The 21,584-nt window shown below is 40.9% G+C and overlaps 1 protein-coding gene across 2 annotated transcripts in view; it reads right to left on the minus strand.

Annotated features, from left to right (window-relative positions):
• The window catches only part of PRKN (parkin RBR E3 ubiquitin protein ligase), an 809,695-nt gene that overhangs the window by 644,805 nt on the left and 143,306 nt on the right, over positions 1–21,584 (minus strand). For both annotated transcript variants that reach the window (XM_074862988.1, XM_074862987.1), the window contains exon 3: positions 2,156–2,319. In XM_074862988.1, coding sequence (XP_074719089.1) covers positions 2,156–2,319 — 164 coding nt within the window. The remainder of the gene's footprint in view (positions 1–2,155; positions 2,320–21,584) is intronic.

Here is a 21,584-nt window from a genome sequence, read left to right on the forward strand (position 1 = left end):
GTCTTACTAGAAATTCTATGTCACCATAAAATGAAATAACTGAAAAGTGTCAGCTGAGTACATATCTATGTTGTATTTTTCTTATTCTGCATGCAAATCTGTAGGTCTAGAAAACAAGAGGTAGTTCATTTGCTCATGTGATGTTAACTCTGAAATTACAGATGCAACATAATTGCCAGCAGTTAGTATTTCACTAGCACTCAAGTTTTACAAGCCTTCAGCTTCATACGAAAAAAGCCCCAAACAGCCTACCATAGGAACGGAAACACCTCAAACCCTCAACTGTTCTTCTTGAGCAAATTTCCACAGTGAATAAACACACATACACAAATATATGACAGAAAAAACTGCAAACACAGAAGCAGAGTAAAATACACTTAATTAAATATCAAGAATAAAAATTTAGTTGATACACTGCTTATGATATTAATCATTGCAATATTTAAGACACTGAAATAGAGAAGTATGGATTATAACATCTGAAACAGATTTTGAACTTCCTATCTGCTTTAGAAGCCAACAGTCAAAGCAATAAATCTAGGTCCAGTTTATTAAACAATAAAAAGTCATGACTACACATGGTAATTCTGACATTCCAATGAAATTAATTAAGTCATCAGCAGGCCTCTGTATTTGGAAAGCAATTTTAGTTTACCCTAGCAACAGACTGTATGTTGTAGCCAACAACAAACTTGGTTGCAAGTGTAAAACTGGGCTCAAAATCTGTGTTTCATGCTGACATAAAATGGCAGTAACACCAATACTTACAACTTCCCAAGAAATGCTAAGTGGTTCAGAAGCTTTTAAACAACACAGACACCCAAATCTAGCAACTGGCAACTGACAACTTCTACAGTTCACTTTTTATTTTTATTTTTACATTTTCATATATATGTTTTCACATATAAGTAAGTGAAGCACATTGCCGTTTACGCTGTGAATATATGCAACAACACTACCCACAGGTGATGCATTGGAGACTGACAACAATTCACATTTCTGTATCTTCCTTTGTGTGCTGAAACTCCCTAATACCCTTTGCAAAGCAATAAATATCATACTCAAGGAGAAATAGTGATAGGTCATCATTACAGGACTGACTTTCTGAACCCTGTTTAGCAGCCATCCTAAGAACAGCAATACTTCTGAAATACGAGTGCCAATTAATCTGAAATAGTTCTCCCTGTGAGGGATCTTTTATATAATCACCTGCACTACTACAGATTGCACGTGCAGTTCTTTGATACCACTGCAGAAGGACAGCAATTTCATTAAATCAGTATTTGTACTCTGTCGAAAGGCCAGTAGGTTTCCCCAAGTTCCCCAAACGTCTTAAACGTGTGATCTTAAACTAAGCCCTGGCTATCCCAGTGAACTGCCAAATCCACATACAGGATAAACAAAAATATTTATAAATCAACTGCGGCAGCACTGGTAATGGTAGCAAAGACAACAAGGAAGAGAAAATAGAACCTCTCTTTCCACGCTTACTACTGCTCATCACAGATGAACACCCCTCTGCATTTATTGAAGAGAACAGTTAGCTAACCTTTGGGAGATGAAATTCAGATACCTACTTAGAGCTGCTCTTCCATCCTCCCTGGTCCTCTTTTAGCTTCACACATTTATGAGTTCAGTGGTTTGGAGTACACTTTTTCTGATCTGGAACCATCCCTCCAGCCGCGGTTCACCTGCGCACGCGCACAGCAGCAGCTGCCCTGTAGCTATCCTCCAGGGGTCACAACTGGGTTACAAATTCTATAAAATGTGATGACCGTGCAGCTTGATTTAGAGTAATTTATTCACATCCTTCTTCATTAAGATTCAAATAGAATAAGTAAGATAGAAATTGAACAGATACAGAAATTGTGCATGGCTTGCTTCTGTAGTCAGTAAACATTTATTCACTAGGCACAGCTCTCTCTCGTGCTCTCTCTCTCGTATTCTCTCTCTTCCCCTATCCTTCCTGCTTGCTGTTTTAATGCATAATTAAGAAGGTCAGAATTAATGAAGCAGTGTGGAGTAAAGTTCAAGGAATCCCCAGGCACTATTTATTCTATTAGATCTCAGGCATGAATGTCAGATTGGCAGCATTAGAGGCAGAGGCAGTGTAGCTGGCAGCAGTCCAGAAGCGAAGCTACCACGGGAGACTTACCTGCAGTGTCAAGTCATTGCTGAGCTCCCTCCCTGCAAAAATCACCCGCAGCTGGTCAGCTGGAATTCCCTGTCGCTGGGCAACCACCTCCTTCAGCTGGAGGATGCTGGCATCTGAACCAACCTCCACCGGGAAGCCATGGCTGGAGTTGAACCTGACAAACACTGAACAAGAGCAAAACACCTTTTAAAGTGAGCATTTCTCATGACGTGTTTGTTCTAGAGTGACTACAAGAGGCTTACTCTTTAATTTCAGGGAGCATGTACTATTTTAAGAGAAAAGCTATTAATACTGCAGCATACCATTTTGAAACCCATCACAGAATAGTGACCAATAAATAAAAACCATGTGTTTCCCCTTGGCAGTGTTAGAAATTACAGACAACAGTCAGAATCAAAAGGGACCCTGCCAGACACCTGTCTAACTAGTTGCTAACTGGCACAACAGATTTTTCAGTTCAGTACTAACCTTAGTGGGCATGGGGCACACACACTTTCTGTGCCCTTTGCGATCCTCCCCACTGTGTGTCACAAGTAAATACAGGAAACTGAGGTATGCTTTAGAGCCAAAATACATTAAATAATACAAGGGAAAACAATTCCTTATTACACAGTAAAGCACAGTCATATGAACTGGTTTCCCACAGATACAATCCTGCAGAAGATAACGACGGAGAGGAGATCACACACTAGCAGAAATGTTTGGCTGTGTTGTTTCAGAGCATGGTCTTTTCAGAGTTCACTAAAGTATCTGCAGTACTTAACTCCTGCCGGCATCCACCTCCAGTGAAGAAAATCACTACTGCACCAGTCATATCATTTTTAGAGCTGCAGCAACTGGTTTAAACATCCAGAGAAGTCTGGCAAACAAACTCCTAAGCTTCCTGCCATTCAGCTGGCAGAGCTGTTTTTCATAAGGAGTCTGAACGTGCTCATTGAGCCCACGGTCAGGGGAACGACTACAAGAACTAGGAAACAGGAGAAAACGTCATTACATCCATATCAGTCACAGAGATTGTATGAACAGTAGACATGGCCCCAATGGATCACTTCGACCAATAGCTCCACAGGCAGGAAGCAACAGGATTAGCAAAACCCAATATAAAACAAAAAATCATTTCTATCAGTTAGATAGTGGGTACCTGTCACCTAAACTGCTTGGATATTGATTGTAACAACCAGTCTTCTTAAAGATTTGCTTCCATTCCCATTGCAATGTTTTAGCTGAGGATGGTATTCCTTTGCAGTTTTGATGACTGACAGAAGCATAAGCTCAAAAGAATTCATATAGTTTAAAGAAATAACTAATTTTAAAACTGAAAATTGGATTTTTCTGTTTTTTCAAACACAGTCTACCTGACCACTCCAAAGTTGTCAGATAGTTTAAGAGCATTTGAATATGGCTGAGAACGTTGCCACTGTTTTGCTGAGCAATGAATGTTGTAAGTATTTGCAGTTTCACATCTTCAATTCAGATCTGGCTAATCTTTAAGGGAGAAGGCATATACCAATGAAATTTAGTACAACATGGGTGCAGTATGTATGCCCTGCAGTGTGTTACACAGACTCCTACAGTACATCCCGTTACTGGTTTTGATTTCTATTTAAAGGTGTTCTGGAAATAACTAAACTGTGCAAGCTGTATATTCAGACTGTTCAGAAAAATCAGTGGAATTTTAATTTTATTTTGATTGTGGCTTGGAGAGTAAAGGAGGATTTATATGACAAAAAGTAGTTCCAGCTAATGGGAACGGAACATTTCCCATCTTTCCATGAACACTCGTAATGTTCAACTGTAAATAACATTTTCTGGGCCAGTAGCAAAATATATAGGTAAATCACTGTGGAATATACATTTTCAATATCTCAGTTCAGTCTGACTATGTGCATATATATTTTTTTTAAAACATTTATATAGATATGCTCACATACACGCATAAAATGCATACATGTGCATCTCTAAAGACTTCTTCCTAACTAATAATCTCTTTAGTCTTACGAAAGCCAGTGCTCTTGGTTTTGGAAATGAGAAGAAGCTAGCAAGTGCATTAACTCTGCAAAACAAATGTGCTGGTAAGAGGAAAGTGCTTGATAAAAGAAACATAAACAAGTGTCATTTAAATTAATTCTAAAGCGGTACTCATTTTTAAAGACATTGTATATCCAACACACTTATTGCATGCATAATTCTTGTTCATCATCAACAATCCCCACCCCTTCACTCAAATAAATTTATTTTTATTCACTTTCAACAGGTACAGTCTCCTCCTCCCAACATGGCAGAAGTTTCGGTCTCACAGTTGTAGCCACAAGCAAACATGGGAACTGGGTGTATGAATGCAACATTTTGCTCTGTACAGCGACGATTACAACTACTCTCTTACAAGTCTGAAGAGATAACTCAGAAAAATGCCAGAATGCAAAACTTTGCTTGCTGGAAAGTTCTAAGTCACAAATATTTTGCTCTTAAACACATTTATTATATTATAAAGTCCATCAACTCTTTTTAATGTAAAAGAAGAGACATTTTCTTACTTGTAGAGAACATAAAAAGATTAAATACAAAACTTCAATCTGTGGAATAAAACCAGAATTTCATAAATATAGTATTTCAAACTGTCTTTTTAGGAAAAAGAAAGTTACTATTTTCTTTTTGACATTTCACCTCAATAATTAAATAATCACTATCGAGATGATACTCTTAACAGCACACATTATTCAACAGATCACACGTGAAGTTATTCAGACATTCCAGACCACTTCCAAAGAATACGTACTTTGAAAAGACTTAGAATTTAAAGTTGGTCTACTGGAAGTGTAAATAAATAAAGTTACTAAAATTAAGAAGTAGCCAAACCGAGCTGAAGAAATGAGGCTCCATTTGGATCAACTCTCCTACTCCCACATCGATAAGAGGTGACAAACAGTAAAACTTGTCTGATAAAAGGAAACTTTGTTAGACTTGACTGTCCTGTCAAAAGATAGTATCACAAGGATCTGATTCCCAGAGGGATCAAGAGGCACCTAGGTGCTTTTGTAAATCTCTCTTGGTATCTATCTGAATCTCTACATACCTTTAAAAACTCACTTTTGTGTCCACACATTTTAAGCACAGTACTTAATGGAGGAAAGCGGTATAATTGAAACAGCGAATAAAAAAGAAGTATATAAATATTTCATTACATCTTTCAGGTATCTAAGGTGTACATTTTCATGCAATAATTTCAATTTTACATTTAATGAGTTTGATGGTATTAATCTCTTGTTTGGAAGGATCGGCAAGTGACACATAAGGGAATAGTTGTAGTTCAGTAACTTTTACATATTTCCAGAGGAATCTCCCATGTTTCCTATGAAAATAGCCATTTTTTCAAGCATGTACCTACATATAAGAAAATTTTTAGTCAAGCATAACTCAAGTGGTGGAAATTGTCTTCTTAAAAGACCACAGGCTTACTTGTTTGGCACGTCACTTCTGTGAGCATGGCAGAAGGAAGGGTCTGAGTTCTGGGTGCAAGGGCTGGAATTGCATTTGTACTGAGCCAAGCCACGCATTTCCCTCTAGGAAGTGATACTACAAAATCAGAACACACAGAGTTGCAAGGTGCATGAAATGCATTCAGGCGCAAAGATGACATAAGACACTGTACATACAGAAATGATGGTCTATCATGCAGCAGTAGGTTAAAGCTGGCTAAGCAGAATGTAACAAGTCTTCACGGAGAGAGGCTAGCAATTTAGGGAAACAGAAGTGAGGAGTAAAAATGCACCCCTCCACCTCTCCCTGATGCCCCAATTGGACCAGAGACTGGAGGCATACACGGAAGTAAATACTGAGTGAAATTAAAATCTTGGTTCCCAGATGTGGGAAGTTTCACTATTTTGACATTGGTTTTCATCTCAAATACATCAAAAATTCAATGTATTGACTTTTTACGTTCTTTCTGTTGAACAAGAAGTACCATGTAACTGTTAAAATATTTTCATTCTGCAGCACTTCACAGGAATAAATACTTCTTTGTTCCTCCAGTCCTGTTGACTGGACTCCTCTGTTTGGATTTTCTCTCTCAGAATGAAGCACCAACACAAATCCCAGAAAGAAGTGGATGCTGTGGTCATGAGGTGTATCATGATAGAGGCAGCCTAGCATTTATTTTGATTAGAAGTTCCCAAGGAACTCAAATTCTTGGCTTTTAGCTGATTTGCATTCAAGTGACTATAATAAAATTAAGAAGTTATCACTTCTGATGTGACTTGTATTAATAAATGTAAACTTGCATTAACAAATTCACATACAATGAGATATTTCATTCGTATGAACACAATATGGAAATGCACCAGTTCCCAAATAAAGCATTGCTAGCCTGAAGATTTCCTGTTTCACAAACAGTGTGATTGGTCATTGCATTCACTACCAAAATGGAGTCAGCAGCAGAATTCAATCACTTAGCAATAACTTTTCCCCATGAAGTAATACAAGAATTGTTAGTGAAGGGAATATAAGTAAGTGAATAAGATTGTGACTGAACCCTTAAGACAGTACTGCTCCTGGCTATCTGTCCATCCCTTATGCTGGAGGTTACTACACGTATAACTGGGATACTGAAAGAAACGTGTAGCTGCATCTCAGCTGTGCCTGTTTACATTTCAGCATGTTAGTACAAACTTAATTGGAAATTTAAGCAAATGCAGATTCAAGCTGGTTAAACTCAGACACAAGTATGTGGGGCAGTTGTGTAGGGGAGCTGCAGAATTTCAAGTGAGGGCTGGAAGAAATCTGGTGGACAGGCACCCCTGCCAGGATCCCAACAGGCCATTTCTCAGCCCCTAGGATTCAGCAGCGTTTCATCTTTGGCAAGTCATACAAAAAATGCCAAAGCTTTAACCCCTATTGTCATCAATCCAACAGTTCTGAATTGAGAAGATAAATATTGGATGTTGAAGAAGCATAGGCCCTGCTTGTGAACAAACTGTGAAGGCACAGACCCAATTTATAGAACCAAAACAAGTGAACTGTGCCAAGAATGGAAAAAAGAGTTGTAGATGTTTTTACATTGCTACATGCAAACCACAAATTTCCTTTTTAGTTTCTACATAAAAGAGCCAATTCTTTTTCTTCCTAAAGTAGTGAATCACACAATCCTGCTTCACTGCACACCATAACAAAAGCCGTAACCTACAATATATGATCTGTGGCAAAAGAATGCACATAGTTAAACTTTAAGATCTTATTGCTGAGCAATTATATTGTGTCCATGATAATTACAGCAGCTTCTAGTACTTTTTATTCCCCACTCTTCCTACAGACTAAAAGAATATAACCAAATCTTTAGAACCTAAGGATGGTATGAAATATGTGAAACTTTTTTGATTTTTAAAAGCCCTCTCCCTACTGAGGTCAGATGAGAAGACCTTTGAAACGTATTTTCCTAAGGCTAGGGGGAAAAGTCTTGTGACAGTATCTGTCTGTGGTAATCAGTTCCTCTTTGGCTCAGCACATGACTTGAGAACACAGCTCTTCTTAGCTCAAAAACCTACATTTAGACTACTTCACTCTAGAAAGTATCATCCCTACCTTTTTAGTATTAAATTTTTCTCAGAAACTGTGATTAATAATTTATCCAGTAAAACTAACCAGTTTAGTGCAGATTAAAAACAGGAAAATGCACAGACAGGATAAATAAAGGAAGAGAAGGTAGAAATCGAGGTAATGTAAAATCCTCGCCACCTGCTAGAGTACTGTGGAAGTGTTCTCCAGGTCCCTCTGGTATGGCACAACTGTGTATCACCTCTCAAGGTGCAGGCTGAAGGCAGCTATTCCTGGTATCTTTTTGATTTCAATAAATAAAATAAAAGCATTTTTCAGATGCCTGTGGCTCTTGCATCCTCAATCGTATGGCAAGATACTGAATCTCTATATTTATGAACATAAGATACATTTGTAGGCACTTTATAAATCCCGAGTGAATGTCAGTTGCTGCCTGGAATTTCTACAACCTAAACTGTATAAATGCAACTGTAGGATATATGTAGTGTGAGAAACTAGCAGGAGAACACCATATAATGGGATGGCAGTAAATTTTGTTCCACAACTTTTTATTGCTATTTCCTGGTTTTCAGTGTGTCAAGGGAATTGCAAAAAGGGAAAGACGTAAAGCAAAAGATTAAAGAGGAACAAAAAATGGAAAGAAAAAGACAATTTGGGGAGACTGTGCAAGCTGAGATCAGGTCTGTGAAGGAATAGCTCAGAGTTGTGGCAGGCTTTTATTAAACAGACAGTCAGCACATGTTACTGAAAGTCCCATTAAATGGTTAAACAACTTTGTGCAAAGTTCTTTGAAGTGTCTTTCCACAGCACCTCCAGCAGCTTGGAACAGGTTGCAGTCTTTTTCTTCACAGATTTGTGTATCTGGGTTCTCCATTAGAATAGGAGACCTTCCCAACACTTTTTGCTCCCAGCAGCACTGGAGAGCAGGACAGTTCAGTGAGCTCCATTTTAGTTTCCACCCTACTTCCACTATGTGAAGTCCCGCTTTGGAGGCTGTCACTGTCACAAAGCTCTGGCCAACTGTCTGGCCTGATTTCTTCTTGACATATATATGTGATAAAATAAAATTTCATCAGCATTAGAATAACCAGTCCCATAGGAATTCATGTAGCTCTTTCATCAGTTAGCAAAAATATCCTCAGCTCTCTCCAAGAAAACTCTCAAGCAGATGTCTTTTCATCAAAAAGTTGCCAAATTCTGACAAATTGGAGCCAAGTTGAAATAGCAAGTCTCAATGCCCTTGCACTGAACATCCTGCCAACAACTCCCTTCTATAAAGAGGGAAATCCAACTACAGAACCTCTGCTGTCTACAAAAGGAGTGAGATAGTGTCTTAGAGACAATGATATCACACATTTCAGTCTGTGTGGCTGAAAATCAGCACCTTAAACACTACCATGAGATGAGCGAGCTGCCATTGCAGATATCGATGCATTGGTATGATGTTTTCCTGGCAAAATGCCCTGCTGTATATTTTGCACCAGGTGCAGACTGACAGGTATATGCCATGAAGTTAACCATGACTTAATGAGTTACCACTCACTGCTGAGCCATGATAACTGGCAGCATTAGGCCTCCTCAATCATTGCATTTGTGAAATAAAATTAATGCGCACTAATGTAAGCAAGTCAGCTTCACAGCCACAGCAGAAAAAGAGCCTGCACAGGCAATAAGTGGCAACTCATTAAGCTAGAGTAATTTGGTTGCTTCTGATCATTCGTAAATTACCTTCACCTAACGAACTATTTTATGATGTAGTCACACATAGAGAGCAATGTAGTAATGTAACATAAACAATGTCTATAAAACCCCATCCTTGGTGAGGTTATTTCTCTTCTTAGCAAGGAATAAACTCTCTCATGGAAACATCTTTAGTTCTAGCTAACACTAAAAGAATATAATAAAAAATGCTCCTTGATTATTAACTCAAATTTTAAGATTTCCAATTATTTATTTTTAAATAAATAAATAAATATCATGGTTGACTTTTATTCAAACTGTTTATGGAAAGCAATATAGTAGTATTCACAAACACTACATTTGTACCTGATGACAGATTCCATGAGCAGCATGGAAAGGGTGAGTAGGGATTGGGCATTCACTTCCATTGCAAGATTTAGGGGGCATCACATTAAGCTTGTAGGAGCTAAGCTCAAAACAGAGAAAAATTAGGTGTTTGCTTATGCTACTAGTGACAGACCTTCTGGAAAACTCTGCCAGAGAAATGGTAGATGCAGGATGTATAACTTCAGCTCAAGGGGAGAAAAGAAACAGTTACTGCATAGGCAGCTCAGTAATCTCTCTAGTGAAAAGGAGGGGATGATATATACTAGTATGAAATAGTTTATACGTAGGTTTTGAGCTTAGAAAGGCTATGTTTTCCAGTCATGTGCTGAGCCAAAGAGGAACTTAGCACTGCAAGGACAGTAAAAAGTAACAGATACTGTCACAAGGGGTTTTTTTCCCATTCTCAGGAAAATACATTTTAAAGCTCCTGTCATTTGAGTTAAAGATAGCTGTGAGAACGTCAGGGAGAAAAATTGTATATGCCTGCCCTATTGTCTTTCTTCAGAAGGTTCTCTCTGCTTACGGTCACTGTTGGAGACAATAATACATGGGGTTAAACAGACTCTTATTCTGAATTACTATGGCAGCTCCTTTGTTGATGTCCTGGGTTTGTATTTCCATACACATACTCCAATAGAATGCAACACTGAGCAAAATCTATCAAGGAGGCAGGATAACAGTTTCCTCCTGATTCTTTCTTGCTACCAAGTAATCCAAACCAAGAATAGAGGCAAATAAAAAAGACAAGAGCTCTCCACTACTCTTTTTTTTTTTCCTCCAGAACTATGCATGCACATGCAGTTGCTTTCTTGAATTGCAGTGAGGCAAATTTTAAACTCAGCAGTTCTCACAGTAACCTAATTTTGTCCTAGGAAGTATGCCTCTTAATCCAAGACACAAGCTAAATTTGTCCAGTGAATTATTTCCTGTGAATAACTCACTGAATTTTACTATACTCAACCTCTCTTTAAAGTTGGAGGAATGTATAGCAAGCTAACCCAACACGACAATTATGTTGGCATTTCCTTTAAGTCTCTTAAAAATGCTATTTTCCTAGCTATTTTTGTGATGATTTACTGGCTGCATATGTCAGCACAAAGCTGCCATGAACTTCCTTGATACAGACTCAAGCTAAATTAATGTTTCATTTTAAATAGACGCATACTGTTCTTTAGTGTGTTTGTAGTCTTTAAACTCTACATACTTCCAGCTCTATGCTACAGCTTTCTGTATTAATAAGAAGTATTACATTTAAAAAATAAAATGTCCTGTGGAAGAATGGGTCAGTATTTTTGCAGAGACCCCTTGAGTTCAATGACATTCACAAGAGGGTCAGAAAATCTCAAGTAGGACTACTGCAGTAGCTTTAAGGCTGTAAAGGGCACTGCAAGTTGAAGACTGCAACAGTGAGATTCCGCTATTTTAACAGTTATGCTCATTTGCAGTTCCCCGGGAAATTTAACACATTTTTCTTATGGTATCTACATTCTGTTAAATACTAGAAGCATTGATGGACAGCTGCAGATCCACTCAAACAAATTGTGTGATAGCTATGGCACCTGTCGCACTTGACTAAGGAAGGATCTTTCTAACCTCATGATGTTTCTTAGTTGTTCAGTATAGGTCAAACGAGTATAAATATTTATACAATTTGTATTATAATATGGATTAAAATGGTATATATATCATTGGAAAGTCTATGTAGAAACAGTTTAGTTCCACATATAAAAACCCCAGAAGTCCCAGAGAAAACATACCTACCTACCCACCTACCAACATGGAAATCTTTGTTTTCATTTTGTTTAATTTCTACAAGAGCTGCTACAAATAAAAACAAGCCAAATCTCAAGGGAATATTGTTACAGCCCAGGACAGTGTTAGCCCAGTACATGGTTGTATGCAATACAACCACATGCATTGCTCGAAGGGAGAGGATGAAGCCAGCTGCTCCGAAGGACAGAAACATAATAGGTCTTATTTCTTTGGTGTTTACAGGTCTAATGTTAGTTTTTGAATGTCTAGGTTTCTTTGCTTTTACTCATCCCATTTGTGGGGATCCCTGTATCATTACAATCATGTCCTGATTTGTTTTAAAACACACGATGTGCAAATGAAATTTATTTCATCACTGAGCACTCAAGGATACATGCTGCAGCCTCTTTTCCTGAAGCATCTTTCCAATTTACCTGTTTTACTGATAAATACTGATAAACAGTTCTCTACTAGCAGAAAAATAAGCTTCAGTGTTCTGAATACCTGTAATCATATCCCTGCCCTTCACCTTCAAATGCTAACCTCACCCTGCTTCCTGATGCTTTGCTTTTCTTTTGAAATGTGGGCATCATCATTTCTCCCTGAGACCTGTCTTCTCAACAGTAAAATTACTGCGATAGCAGAGCAGACTTCGGAACACAATTGCTCTGCAGAATGGCCTGAAGAGACATTATCAGGGCACCGGGAGCACCACAAGCCCTGCCTATCCCTGCCTGGCTTCCCTGGGGGCTCCCTACTCTGCCCACAGCTCAGGGTCCCATGTTACCCCCATGCCCCAGCAACGCCACAGCAGGGCCCGTGCCCAAACCAGCCTGTTGCTGTTCCTGCCTGGGCTTCTCACATGGACATGACCTGATGTGCCACCTCGCACTGGCGTGGAGGTGGATCCCTGCTCAGTCCCTCGCCACACGGCCAGCCTTGCTCACCTTGCTGCAGGGCTGCGCTCTTGCCCGCCAGGCCCCAGCTGCAGCTGCTGCTCTGCTCTGGCAGCACCACCCTGCTCTCGCCGCCCTTGCGAAAGGCAGTGCAGAGGTAACAGGAAATCACAGAATAATAGAATCACAGAACCATCAAGGTTGGAAAAGACCTTGAAGATCATCTAGTCCAACCATTAACCTAACACTGACCGTTCTCAACCACACCATATCCCTCAGCATTATGTCAACGCGACTCTTAAACACCTCCAGGGATGGGGACTCCACCACCTCCCTGGGCAGCCCATTCCAACGCCTAACAACCTGTTCTGTAAAGAAATGTTTCCTAATATCTAGTCTAAACCTTCCCTGGCACAACTTGAGATCATTACCTCTTGTCCTATCGCTTCTTGGTTGAAGAGACTCATCCCCAGCTCTCTGCAACCTCCTTTCAGGTAGTTGTAGAGGGCGATGAGGTCTCCCCCTCAGCCTCCTCTTCTCCAGACTAAACAACCCCAGTTCCCTCAGCCACTCCTTGTACGACATGTGCTCCAGACCCTTCACCAGCTTCGTTGACCTTCTCTGGACACGCTCGAGTAATTCAATGTCCTTTTTGTAGTGAGGGGCCCAAAACTGAACACAGTAATCGAGGTGCAGCCTCACCAGTGCCGAGCACAGGGGTAAGATCACTTCCCTGTCCCTGCTGGCCACGCTATTGCTGATACAAGCCAGGATGCCATTGGCCTTCTTGGCCACCTGGGCACACTGCTGGCTCATGTTCAGCCGGCTGTCAATCAACACCCCCAGGTCCCTCTCTGACTGGCAGCTCTCCAGCCACTCCTCCCCAAGCCTGTAGCGCTGCTGGGGGTTGTTGTGGCTGAAGTGCAGCACCCGGCATTTGGCCTTATTGAAACTCCTACAGTTGGCCTTAGCCCATCGCTCCAGCCTGTCCAGATCTCTCTGCAGAGCCTCCCTACCCTCGAGCAGATCAACACTCCCACCCAACTTGGTGTCATCTGCAAACTTACTGAGGGTGCACTCGATCCCCTCGTCTAGATCATCAATAAAGATATTAAAGAGGAGTGGCCCCAAAACCGAGCCCTGGGGGACACCACTCGTGACCGGCCACCAGCCGGATTTAACTCCGTTCACCACAACTCTTTGGGCCCGGCCATCCAGCCAGTTTTTTACCCAGTAAAGCGTGTGCCCATCCGAGCCGCGAGCAGCCAGTTTTGCCAGGAGAACGCTGTGCGGAACAGTGTCGAAGGCCTTACTAAAGTCAAGGTAGACAACATCCACAGCCTTTCCCTCATCCAATAAGCAGGTCGCCCTGTCGTAGAAGGAGATCAGGTTTGTCAGGCAGGTCCTGCCTTTCATAAACCCATGCTGACTGGGCCTGATCATCTGGTTGTCCCGCATATGTTGTAAGATGGTACTCTGGATGAGCTGCTCCATCAGCTTCCCAGGCACCGAAGTCACTGACAGGCCTGTAATTTCCCGGATCATCCTTCCGACCCTTCTTATAGATGGGCATCACATTGGCCAATTTCCAATCTGTCAGGACCTCCCCGGTCAGCCAGTGCTGCTGCTAAATGATGGAAAGCGGCTTGGCGAGCACCCCAGCCAGCTCCTTCAGCACCCTCGGGTGTATCCCATCCGGTCCCATAGACTTGTCTGTGTCTATGTGATGCAGTAGGTCACTGACTATCTCCTCCTGGATTGCGGGGGGGTCGTTCTCCCAGTCTCTGTCTTCTGACTGAGGAGGCTGGATTCCCTCAGTACAACTAGTCTTGTTACTAAAGACTGAGGCAAAGAAGGCATTAAGCACCTCAGCCTTTTCCTCATCACTTGTTACCATGTTTCCTCCTGTGTCTAGCAGGGGATGGAAGCTCTCCCTGGTCTTTCTTTTACTGTTGATGTACCTATAGAAACAGCCAGATTAATTTCTAGCTGGGCTTTAGACCTCCGGATTTCCACCCTGTATAGCCTCACAGGATCTTTGTAATCATTGTGAGTCACTAGCCCCTTCTTCCAAAGGCTGTAAACTTTCCTTTTCTCCCTGAGTTGCTGCCAAAGCTCCCTGTTCAGCCAGGGAGGTCTTCTCTGGCGCCGGCTTCTCTTATAGCACCTGGGGACAGCCTGCTGCTGTGCCATTAAGACCTGCTTCTTAAAGAGTGCCCAGCCTTCCTGGACTCCTATACCCTTCAGGATTGTCTCCCAAGGGATCCTGTCAAGCACGTGCCTAAACAAGACAAAGTCAGCCCTTTGGAAGTCCAGGATGTCAGTCCTGCTGCCCCCTCTCCTGGCCTCTCTAAGAATAGAGAACTCTATTATTTCGTGATCACTGTGCCCTAATCGGCCTCCAACCGCCACATCATCCACCAGTCCTTCTCTGTTCACAAAGAGGAGGTCCAGCAGGACACCTTCTCTGGTTGGTTCACTCACCAGCTGTGTCAGGAAGTTATCTCCCACACATTCCAGGCATCTCTGGGACTGGTCCTGCTCTGCTGTGTTGTATTTCCAGCAGATGTCTGAGAAGTTGAAGTCTCCCACAAGAACAAGGGCAAGTGATCATGAGATTTCTCTTAAGTGCCTACAGAATATTTCATCCACCTCTCTGTCCTGGGTGGGTGGCCTGTAGTAGACTCCTACTACAACATCTGCCCTGTTGGCCTTCTCCCTGATTCTAACGCAAAGACACTCCACCCTGTCTTCATTATGCTTGTGCTCGAAGCAATCATAACAGTCCCTGAACAGACAGCACCACGCCACCGCCTCTCCTTCCTTGTCTATCCCTCCTAAAGAGCTTGTAGCCATCAACTGGCACATTCCAGTCATGGGAGACATCCCACCATGTTTCTGTGATAGCCACTACACCATACTTTTCCTGTTGCATCATGGCTTCAAGCTCCTTCTGTTTGTTACCCATGCTGTGTGCATTGGTATACATGCACTTCAGATGGGCTGATGTCCCCAGCACCTTTTCGTATTTAGAAGTCCTATGTCCGGCCTGATCTTTCACAGGTGTTACCACAGTTACTGATCCATCAATATCCCTTGCATCTTTGTTGTGCTGCATATCTCCATCCCTTGCCTCCACGGGGATAGCAGGGTGAGGGTCATCGCTGGCACAACATCCCACAAACTCTGGTAATCTACCCTGGGGCTTATGTCTGGGAGTTCTAGTTTTGTCCCCTTCCCCCTTCAAATCTAGTTTAAAGCTCTCTCAATTGAGCCCAGCTAACTCCTGCCCCAAGATCCTTTTCCCCCTCTGGGACAGCTGCATCCCATCTGATGCCAAAAGGTCTGGCATCCTGTATATTAACCCGTGATTGAAAAATCCAAAGCCCTCATGGTAACACCAGTCTTGGAGCCACAAGTTCATCTGTTGAGTCCTCCTGTAATCTTCTTCATCCATCCCTGCAACTGAAGGTATGGAGGAGAACACAATTTGTGCCCCTGACCCCTTAACCAGTTTCCCCAAGGCCCTGAAATCTCTCTTCATTGATTTAGGACTTCTCCTGGTAATATCGTCGCTACCTACCTGAAAAACCAAGAGAGGGTAGTAGTCCTTGGGTCTCACTAGAGCGGGGAGTTTTGCCCTGAGGTCCTTTACCCGGGCCCCAGGGAGGCAGCAGACTTCCCTATGAAGTGGGTCCGGTCTGCATATTGGGCCTTTGACACCCCTCAGAATGGAGTCACCCACTACAGTGACCCTTCTGGGGTTTTTTTTTAGAATTGGTTTTAATACCTGGTCTAGAGTGACCTGGCCTTGGTGGACCTTCATCTTCCTCCTTGACTCACTTTCTTCATCCTCTCTACTTCATTCAAAAGTTCCAGGGCCCCGTATCTATTGTGAAGGGACACCATGCAGGGTGAGGGAGGTCGGGAGAGGATTTTCCTGCCTCCCTGAGGAGGGACCTGTTTCCAGCCTCCTGCATCTCTTAGGTCCCCTCCTGCCTGGTAGCTAGAGGGTGAGGGATCACCTGCCTCTTTTGGAGCCTCCATTTGCTCCTGTTGCTTCAGGGGTGCTAAGGTGCTACTCCACTAACCAATTTCCCTTTTGCACTCCCTAATACTTCTTAATCTTTCAAACTCTTCTTTGGGTTCCACCACCAGGCTGAGCAGGTCATCCAGCTGATCACAACACAATTGGCAGGATTGACAGGCTCAGGCACTCCCTGCAGCCTGGGACCTGGACTGCTGCATGTTTGCGTGGCAGCTCCATCTGGGTCGCCACGTTCTTTCTGGTGGTGGTTTTGACCCGAGTGGAGACCATGGTTCAGTCTACTCGTGGAGGACAATAAAATGACAACCAGCTCAGATAAGCTCTAGACCCAGGAGAGGGACTGCGCCCTGTCCGCTCGCCCTGCCTGCGCGAACTGCCGCACAAACCGTCGCGCCACACCGTTCTGACGCGCCACACCCTGTTTGTCCGTCCTGTTCGCCACGTTCCCTGCGGGAACGTAACAACTCTTCAGCCAAGGCAAAGCTGAGAGTCTCAAAACAGTCTATAAAATCGCACATGGGTGTGAGGGTGTGCATGAGGCAGAGAGCCGCTGGTGGAGCCCGGCTCCTGGTCCTTAATCAAGATGCGATTTGGCCCAGGTGGGTGTGAGAAGGCCGGGCTCTGTGAGGGGCACCCTGTCCTGGCAGTGCTGCCTCCTCCTCCCGCCTCCTCAGCGACAGAAATCTGGTTAAACCCAGACTCTCAGGCCCAGCTGGGCATCCACCTCTGTGTGGGACTTGGCCTCTGGCTCCCCAGCCCTCAGCTCCCCACCTGTGCAGGGCTGGTGGGGCCACAACGCCTCCTGACAGGGATCAACTGCCCTGTCTGCATTTCACACCCCCAGCTCCAGGCAGCCCGTGCCAGCTCCAAAGTTTTCAGAAAGGCATACTGTTGATGGTTTTGAGAGATTTTCTAAATGTTCCTGCCTTTTAACGTTTGAAAAATGTGTTTTGTTCCAAAACGTACAGCACTTCTGTAGCAACTTGAAATTTACCCTGACAGGTCCAAGTTAAATTCTTTTGGCAAAATTACAGCTGTTAAAGATGTAATGTAAGAGTAGTTAAAAATCCTAAGTAATTACACTATCTTTAGTAAAACTATCTTAGCTGTTTGCTCCTCTGACAGTAAAATTAAACCCCTTAAATCAAGAGAACTACAAAATGATGGATTGCCAAAGAAATTTCCAATTATGTAATAGAAATGTATACCCAACTTTTCTTCCGAATTAGTTAAAAGAAGTTTCTGTAGCTAAACTTGAAGATTTACCATATTTCAAAGATATTTCTCCCTCTTGAGTTTTTCAAAGCTCTTCCTCCCTTTGTTGTTTTTTTTTTTTTTTAACATCTACTTTTGCTGTCTGTCTCACACACAAATAACAAACACTCCCGCATTAAATACCTCTAAGTCTCTGACACAAGAAAATACCCAGCAGCCACTTTTGTCAGGCAAAACCACATGGCCTAAATCGATTGCCAAAAGTAGTCTATCATTTCTAAATAAAACTGCTAGTTAGCTGCAAAAAAGAAACACAATTTCAAATATCCCAGTGTCACACCAGAGTTCAGTATATTCTCTGAACACACAGAAATTAATCAGACCTATTTAAAATATACACAATAGTCATTTACAATCACCCCTTAATTATATTAAATGTATATAAGTGGATGTGTACATCAATATATATTGAGATTATATATATATCAAGAGAGAGATATGTATAAAATTCTCAACTCAGAATGTTGTTATTTCAGTACAGAGTGAAATCCTTATTCACTGAGCAAACGTAGACATGGACTTGCTGGATAGGATGAGAGTAGGGACTCCAGTTCACAAAAAATGCTTACTGGGCACATGACTCAAATACTATTTCAAATATGAAAAATTAAAACCTTCAAACTGTAACAAAATGCCAAAATACAGTAGGTGGCCTCAGACTGATAAATGGTGATGTATATAGTGTATCACCTGAATACAGTGGGATAAAAGTTGTGAAACATCTCAGATACTGTACAAGAAACTTTGTTTCTGTTTTGTTTTGGTTTTTCAATCAACTCTGAGCAGAGCTAAAGCATGTGTGTATTATAGATATGCACACCAAATATCAAAGACCATGTGGAGCTATGCTGTGCCCACAAAGTTACTGTGTATGTTTCTTGCTATTACCAATACTCTGCCAATCTGTTTTGCTGGATTTAGCTTTACTATCCCTTACATCAGCAACTCTGAGGAAGATAACATAATGATTTCTGTCTCTCTCTGGTATATCTATGTCCATAGCTGATACGAAGTTAGATATTTCAAGACCTGCAGGCCTATAATTTCAAGGTATATTTCACTAGAAAGCTAAGAAACTATAGCATTTTTGACTAAAGACTAGGATGACTACAAAAGTAATTTCACCATGAAAAAGGAGGCCTCATAATCTGAAGATTTAGCTTATTGACATGATAGATCAAAATATCTTAGATATCAGAGTAAGATGACTGTTTATCTAGTTCAGGTTGTAATTCCCCTGCAAGAGCACATTTCCATTGGCATATGCAAGGTACTGAAGCTGAAGGTTTTGTGGGCATGTATCATTTCATGAATGTCAGATAAAGAAAATTATTTAAAAGATTTGCTTTGACAAAAGCAAGATCCACATAAATTAAAATGTGAAATAACAGCTCAATTGATGATGACAGGATGAATCAGTTCCTTTCGGCTGAAGTGAAAGCTTACTTAAAACAATTTTTAAGTTAAAATACCCCTTTCATTTTTCTTAGATCAAAATTTATACTTTTTCCACAAGAACCAGAAGCTCAGAATTTTCATTCCAATTAACAAGGCATGAAGTTAAAACTTCTGAACAAGCAGAATAATAAATCTGTGGTTTTCTCTATAATATGTAATGCTCTATACATGGGCTATTTTCTGCCTTACATTGGAAAAGCTGAGTCTTAGAGAGAGGCAGCAAGTATAGGTTGCATCTAACCTTTGGGAATGGGTCGCACTGCTATCAAGATGTATCTGTGTAGCACAGTTCCACAAATTCTCTTGCAAAAATCCTGTTTTGCACACCTTAAATCTATGGGTAGAAGACAGAAATGCACCACCATTTCTGTGAGGCACGAGAGGTGCAATAGAGTTTGAAACAGCAGAATCTACCTTAACTTTGGTTTTAAATGCTGACTGTGCTGACCAAGTCTTTCAGCTCTCTGAAGAAAATATTGTAGGCCAGTATTAAGTTATTATTTTGGGAAGTGTGCTGTGTTTCTATTGTTCCTGTTGTCAGGAGGAAAGATGCTAGAGAGTAACATAGATTTCTGTGGGATTTACTCATTTCTAAAACCTATTTTGAGGCCTGAAAGAACAGGACTCTTTTTTGCCGAAAAAAACCCAAGTTCTTTATTCTAACTATGAATATTCCCAGAATAAAATCCATCTCAATTTCACGAACACCTCAATACTTCTCAAGATTTCCTTTCTTTCTGTCTTTCTGAAACAACAGGCACACAGCTGCAGCCAATCACTCCCTGTGCCAGTGCATTTGTCAATTAGTTCGAAGGAAATCGCCCAGCACACAAAGCTGAGCCTATGATCAGACAGGAAATTATGGTCTATTATGCAATTTTATTCTTGTCTGTGATTGACTGCACATCAAAGGGCCACTCAATGGCAGCCACTGATACTTGTTAAGGTAAAAATAGTTTTGTAAAAGCAGATGGTGGAAGCAAGACACCAGGAGATTAGAAATACTGAGTCTGAGTATAGTATATATAAGGCTTTTAGAAATAAAATGGAAGGATTTTAACACATAGTGTTCCTTTGCAGTATACTGACATTACAAACTGTATGGTATTTTCAGATACAGTGGAAATTTGCTAAGTTCTCCTGATCACAATTTTCCCTCTCACCCTATTTAGAGTCGTCTGGACATTAGTAGCTTTATACCTGTAAATAGGAACATTTTTTTGTAGCATATGCTGCATACATAGGCTCTATCAGTATATGAAGTTACAAATATGAATAATTCTGTATGCAGACAACCTCACTGAGCTCAGTAAGACATTTTACATTTTTACAATGTCTAGGGATGAAATTATTGTGACATATATAGTTATAATGTCAATATGTCCATCTTAGTAACATTTTTTTTAACAACACATGAATCCAATTACTTATAGAGAAAATTAACTGTGACAGCTTAGGCAAGTGATAAATGTGAAACAAGAATAAAATCAGAACAAGGTTTATTTAAATAAAGCCATGAAATGTTTTCAGCCAATCATCCAACTAAAGCCACACCTTTGTAATGGCATGTGTGAGCCCTGAATAGTGACTGAAATGAAAAATGAAATACTGTGGCAAAAAAAGGACAAAAAAATTGCAGAAATAGGTCGTTTGGTTTGATATTTAGAAATGCTTTTTGAGGAACTTAGCAGTAAAATTAAATCAGTTCAAGAAGAATAAATTCTGAACAAAAATTGCCGTTTTAAACTGGGTACATCAAGCGTTAGGTACAAACGTGACAACATTCTTGGAATCCTCATTTTAGAAAAGAGAAGTAAAATATGGATGTATTTTTTTCTTATAAATTATTATGCTACAAAAAAACCCAAAAGTGTTTTTCTTTAGTTTCTCTTTCCTCCAAAGAATTAATCATAAATGATACAGCTGGATCACAACTGAATGGTCAGCAATTCTCAAATGAATTAATTCTCATTATGGAGAAAGGAAGTTACATCATTAACAAAAATATGTACAAAAGACTCTGAGCCATTATTTATTTGTGATACCACATATGGTGGTAATTACAAAACTGCAAACATTTATCACCAGATAGATGAAATCCTTATTTTCTTTTTTGAAAAAAAAAACCCAGAAGACCTATCATGTCTCATGCTTTCCAGAGAATTAACATAGGACCCTTTAATAGGGGAGTTTCTTTAAATTTGCCAAAAGATACCATTTTTTAGTTTAATAATGCATCCCATGCAAGATTTTTTTGCATGATTAATGTGATACAGCAACAGCAATTAACAGTTATATTACGTTAGTGAAACCGTTTCATTGCCATAATAAACAACTTCTATAAGGATATTGCTTACAACAAGCAGAGAAATCAAGAAGTGTATTA

This window comes from Strix uralensis, chromosome 3 (assembly GCF_047716275.1).
Source record: "Strix uralensis isolate ZFMK-TIS-50842 chromosome 3, bStrUra1, whole genome shotgun sequence".
Lineage (NCBI taxonomy): Eukaryota > Metazoa > Chordata > Aves > Strigiformes > Strigidae > Strix > Strix uralensis.